General features: G+C 34.7%; 1 protein-coding gene across 1 annotated transcript; it reads left to right on the forward strand.

Annotated features, from left to right (window-relative positions):
- The first annotated feature begins 2,347 nt into the window (after window positions 1-2,347).
- On the forward strand, window positions 2,348-4,630 carry LOC149570959 (early nodulin-like protein 9). The gene is made up of 2 exons (XM_089812506.1): window positions 2,348-2,617; window positions 3,904-4,630. Exons 1-2 carry the CDS (start codon window positions 2,422-2,424, stop codon window positions 4,329-4,331), a joined length of 624 nt encoding a protein of 207 aa, XP_089668632.1. The 5' UTR covers window positions 2,348-2,421; the 3' UTR covers window positions 4,332-4,630.
- The last annotated feature ends 1,603 nt before the right edge of the window (window positions 4,631-6,233 follow it).

The following is a 6,233-nucleotide window of genomic DNA, read 5'->3' on the forward strand; positions in this document are numbered from 1 at the left end:
GGTCAGGCACCTTCAGTGCTCCTTCCCTACACTCCCAACAGCTCACCAGTCCAGGCAGTTGACATAGTTCTCCGCAGCAGGGATCAGATTCTTCGTACCTTACAGGATAATCTTCACATGGCCCATAATCGGATGAAACAGCAAGCAGATCAACACCGTTCTGAGCGCTCATTTCAAGTTGGGGATATGGTTTTTCTTCGTCTACAGCCATACAAACAATCCTCCCTAAAGCTGAAAGGGCGTCATAAGCTGGCCCCAAAATTTTATGGGCCTTATAAGGTTCTGCAGAAGATTGGTTCAGTTGCTTATAAACTGGAACTTCCTCCTTCTTCCCGCATTCATCCAGTCTTTCATGTTTCTTGTCTAAAGAAAGTTCTGGGTACCACTGTCAGAGCACAAACTACTCTCCCTGAAATGGATACGGAAGGATCCATTATCCTGGAGCCGGTGGCAATCATTGACCAGCGCACTCGCCAGCTTCGCTCTCGCTCCATCTCTGAGGTCTTGATTCAGTGGCATGGCATGCAACTAGAGGATGCTACCTGGGAACCCCTTCTTCAGATTCAACAACAATTTCCACACCTTAAGCTTTGAGGACAAAGCTTTTTTCTAAGGGAGAGGGGATGTTAGGAACCTGTGTGTTCCTTCTGTTTATTTTGTTAGAGTAGTGTTGTTGGACGCATATGCTTTGTAAGTCGTCCCGTGAGTATATTTTATTATCCCACATGCGTAGGTAGTATTACTTTTCTAGATCGTACCCAGTATATAAGAATAGGTTGAGGCCCTTGATGGGCACGGACGAATTTATTGTATTGAGCTTGCTCAAAGGAGGTTACCCCCTCGAAGTGGCCTGCGATCAGTAGATTCATTCTGAGTTCTGCTATCACTTTGTATTCTGTTATTTCGAGCATTCTCACGATATTGCTATAAGGAGGTTCTTCACAGTAATAATATCATGTTGCAAATTCAAGTACAAACTAACAAAGTTGCGCTGAAAATGGCTCACCTACAGGAGCTACTTGCTCACTGGGGAAATGCCCCTTGCACGATTGCTCGAGTACCTCCAAATACTTTTTTCGATCACCATACTCCTCCTCGCAGTCATTAGCGAGGTCGGAGCAGTTTTGTCCGCTGCTCACAAACCCCCAAGTCATAGCTCTCCTAGTGGTGGCTTTATGGTCGTCAATGCTCGGCCACGCCTCGTTGGAGGCTGGGTTCGAGTTGGTCCCCAATGGCTCCCCCTACTGCTGTTGATGCGGGTTGGTCTTCTACTCACCATGACCCCAAGTGGGTTTTCCCCTTGCTGGATCTTGCCATTTCTCCTCCCAGGGCTGAAGAAGATAAAGAAGCTGATAAAGATACTGCTATTGGTGATGGTTGGGCTCCTCCTGAGCCAACCAATAACCCCAAGGATTGCTGCGGTTCTGATGATAAAGACCCTTCTTCGACTGGCACTACTCTTTAGCCTGAAGTTTTATGTTTTTGCTTATATATGTTTTTTGATGAATAGTTGATTTTTGGCCTTAGGCTGTTTGAACTTGCAGGACGATCTAGCATCCCCAGCCCCATTTTTGTAAATATGTATCTTTAATATTTTAATTAATGAAAAAGATCTATTCATAAAAATTAAAAAAATTAATTTAAAATGTTACATTCAAGGGTTCCATCCCTGCACAACGATTTTTTTCTCTCACAACATACCCAATCGTCTTCTATGACACGGCAAAATGAAAATTTCAACTAAAATGAAAAAAACATAATTTCTCGGCATCAGTTTCAAAATATTGAGCGAGTATAATCAACTTTACACGTTTGTAAATGGAAGCTTCATGACAGAAGCCATGAGACCCACAAACCAACTTTGTTAGTAAGAACGCAACTTTATCTTTTATTCCGAAATCTGACCAGCAATTTTCTTTTCAAGGGAGCATAAAATGAAATAAAATAAACGAGGGAATAAAGGTCATAAAGAAAGCTAAAGGTCAGAAAAGAATAGCAACCATTCTTCTCTCTCTTCCATACTGAACTGAACAAATTACAAGGGCTGACGGACAATAAAGACCAACTCCGTCCTCATCTAACAGTAAGAAAGCAAGCAAGAAAGGCTATACCAAAACCAAAAGGAAAGCAAAGCATAAAACCCATAGCTGTATGGTGGCCGAAACAGATTTTATACTCTTGCAAAACACTAAAGCCCATTGTCTTTAAACTGTGGCTAATTAGGGATTCCTCAACTTTACTTTAGCTTAACTGTGAATTGGACAGCAAGCTTCTTCATGAGAGATTATCTGTAAAGGTAAAGGTGCTTCTGGTCATTATATTAACTGAATTCTGCTAAGCTCATAATACCCCAAAACAAAGATCAGATCAGATCATCTGCTCTGCTTCCTAGATTTTCATCAAGCCCCTCTATTATCAGTCATGGGTGGAAGTAATCAGGTAGTGATGTTCATGGCCATTGTTTGTTTTCTTTCACCAACATTAATGGAGGTTAGCTCTGGGTTCCAGTACAAAGTTGGAGATCAAAATGGCTGGTCAGTACCAAACAGCACCATGGATACTAAGACCTACAGCCAGTGGGCTCAACAGAAACGCTTCCAAGTTGGAGATATCCTGTGTATGAAATCCACTCTCTCTAATGTTATGTTTATCAGTTTTCAGTATCCACTCTCCTTACTCTTATGTTTTATCAAAGAATTTCTGATATTTCAAGCTTTCTCAATTCATAATATCGACAGAAAGACTTTCGAGTGAAGTGGGTGTGTCGAGGATTAGATTAGCATTTGGTTTGGGCTATTTCAACCAAATGAAAGTGAAACCTTTATTTAATCCTTCTTGTGCAGGATCATCTAGAAGTCTGTATGTTAATGATATAGTATTAATTCAAACAACATCGCCCTTTGATTTTCTGTGTTTCAAAATATTGAAGTTTTGTTCAGACTCAAAATTTCGATTTCTGGCTCATAAAGAGGTTTGACATATCTATTTACTTAAGAAATAGACACAAAACTCACAAATGATCATCTTATTTAAAAAACCCAGAATGTTTCAAGTGCAGGCACAGCTAAGGTTGAGAACTGAACCCATATGCTGAATTCCAACTTTTGGGTTTTGCTAAGGAATTCTATTATTATTCTATAAATTAGAATATTATTCTATGAATTCATTTATATAATTTTAAGGATCAAATTTATTGATCAATATTCTAGTAGTTTAAATTTAAAAGAAGTCATTTCTTAGAATAATCAATTTACTTTTTATGAGTATACTTGATATTCATTGCATCTAGGTGATATTTCACAGAAATAACGATCTTCTCAGAAAGTCACTCTACCCATTACTAGACCCAATAATGTGGACTTAATTATAGTCTCCACCGATATTAAACTATCTTGATCATACAATACAATTTTTTCCCAAATTTAACTATATGAGTTTTGTTTTACATCACTTCAGATCAAACTTTATTCCATTCTGTACAAACCCTTCCCTGTACCAATTGATCGAATATGATTATATAAGTGAATTTTGTTTCACATCATTTCAGATCAAACTTATTCCAATCTCCAGAAATCCTTCCCTGTACCAAACAATCCAATATGATTATATAAATGTTCTTGACATTTCAAAGCGAACTCAAGTCCAATTCCATAAACCCTGTCCTTATACCAAACTGATATGCAGCTTTGTCACGCTTTTCAGATTCATTTCAATGCCTACACACCCTTCCCCTGTACCAGCCCACCTTTTATAGAGTAAAAACATGTTGGCTTGTCCCATAATGCTACAATTTTCTCTAGATTACGGGCAGCTGAAAAGAAGATGAAGAATTTACTTAAAGAATTGTCAGCATTGCATGTGTTTAACCCATTTGCTTACCGGTTTGTCTTGATTTGGCCTTAGTGTTCGTGTACAATGCAAGCGAGGATTCAGTGCTAGAAGTAAGCTCACCGGACGACTACACGAATTGCAAGACTGCAAATGCCATTAAATCATTCAAAGATGGATACACAGTTTTCAATCTCTCTCACTCAGGTGCCTTCTACTTCATCAGTGGAAACAGTGATCATTGTCAGAAGTCGGAGAAGCTTCATGTCATAGTTATGAGCATGCACAAACGCACTTCCACACCAGTTTCCCCAGCTCCAACTCCCGTTTCATCTTCAGCTTCAACCCCTGCTTCATCTCCATCTCCAACTCCATTTTCAGCACCCGCTCCTTCTCCTGAAGCCGTGTCCCCTGCCTCTGCTGCTGCTTCACCAACATTCCAGGCATCTGGAGGAGCTTTAACACTTGTTTTGGCCGCACTTCTGTCCATCTCTCTTATGTAGACTCATGTTTTGTGGTTCTGCAAGACTTTGGTGTTGCTTATATTTAAGTTTGGAGTCTGGGCCATGGAAGGTTTTTGGTCTGAATAAATGGTACTACCTAATTCTAGGGTTTGGAGAATTTTCACATTGTGGTACTTAGAAGGTTATTTTTGAAATCTTGTTAGGGTTTGGGAGATGCATCTGAGATTGTAGTTGAAATCTTGTGAGGGCTTGGGAGATGCATCCAAGATTGTAGTTTTGGTGTATTGTAACTCATATGATTATACATATATATTTATATCTATTTATTATTCAATAAATTTTTGGTCTAAATAAATGGTAGTACTCAAATTTAAGGTTTGAATGATTCTCACAGTATGATTATTTGAAGTTATTTCTGAAATCTTATTAGGGTTTGGGAGATGCATATGAGATTCTAGTTTTGATGTATTGTGACTCATTTTATGATTATACATATATATTTTTGCTAGTGATTTTTTTCATTTTTCTTCTAAAAAATTTAAAATATTGTAAGATTACACTTTTACATATTCTCTCATAACTCTCAAATAAAAGTATAGATTGATGTCAAAATTTTACTTTTATAATTTTAATATTTATATAATTCAACATATAATTATATTTATATGTTTAAATATTATAAATTATAATAGAATTAAGTTTTACAAAATATTATGTAAACTTTACATATTCTCTTCATAACTCTCAAGTATTTATTAATAATATATCCAAACTTTAGTATATATACAATAATTATCTATAATTTATTGATAGAAAAATGCAAAAGTGTGTGTGTATATATATAATTTATTAACTTGTAATAAAATAATATTTTAAATATTAAATATTATTTATATTATTATTCTTTATAAAATTCACAATACTAATTTATTGCAATCTATTTAATCAATCAAAGTATATTTCATTTCAATCTTAACTCATTTTTACATTAGGAGGGATTCCAATGTATCACAACTCTTGTTGTATGTGTCAAAGCACATAAGTGATTAATTCTTTCTACTTCAGCCAATGAAATGTAAGTATTTTTATAATTAAGTTACTTCTTTAATTTTTCCTAATGTTTATATGTCAAATCTTAATTTCTAAAATAATGAAAAATATTTAAGACTTATATCAAACTGGTAAAATTTATCAAATAATAAACTTAGAAACTATTATTTGATATATGTAGTTTGAATGATATTGAAGAGAATAAATGAATTCTAATATTACACTTATATCTAATTTTTTAATTATAATTTTTTTAGAAATTATTATTCTTCAAATATTTAAATATATATGAAGATGGTTTTTTTAAATCTTAAAAAATATTGATTAAATTATATTAAATTAACATCATTACAACTCACTATTAATTTTTTTTATTATAACTTACCTCAACTCACTATTTTCTAACTACTAATTTTTTTATCTTAAACTATCACAATTTCCAGCAAATGCAAACCACTTGTCATGCTAAGTACTATTGTGACATTTTATGAATTTCTAACGAGTTGTTACATGATTTCCAATCTACCAATTATAATTTATTTAATTTGACTCTTTTTATATATCTTGGTTGAATGTATTGAAGTTTATATGCGGATTTATGAGATGTTGATATATGTTTTTTTATAAAATATAAATTTTATGTCTTACTTCATTATGGCCATTATTTTCTCAATTCATTTTTATCTCATATTTGTTCCTTACCTGTGACCATATTGTATAAATTATTTTTTTATTTTTGTCTCTTGTGATTTCTAAAATTATATTCAGTGCCTTCAATATTCTGTCCATCTCTCTTATGTAGACTCATGTTTTGTGGTTCTGCAAGACTTTGGTGTTTGTTTATATATAAGTTTGGAGTCTGGGTTATGGAAGGTTTTTGGTCTGAATAAA

This window comes from Cupressus sempervirens, chromosome 2, assembly GCF_028749045.1.
Source record: "Cupressus sempervirens isolate cs-2001-9-10 chromosome 2, ASM2874904v1, whole genome shotgun sequence".
Lineage (NCBI taxonomy): Eukaryota > Viridiplantae > Streptophyta > Pinopsida > Cupressales > Cupressaceae > Cupressus > Cupressus sempervirens.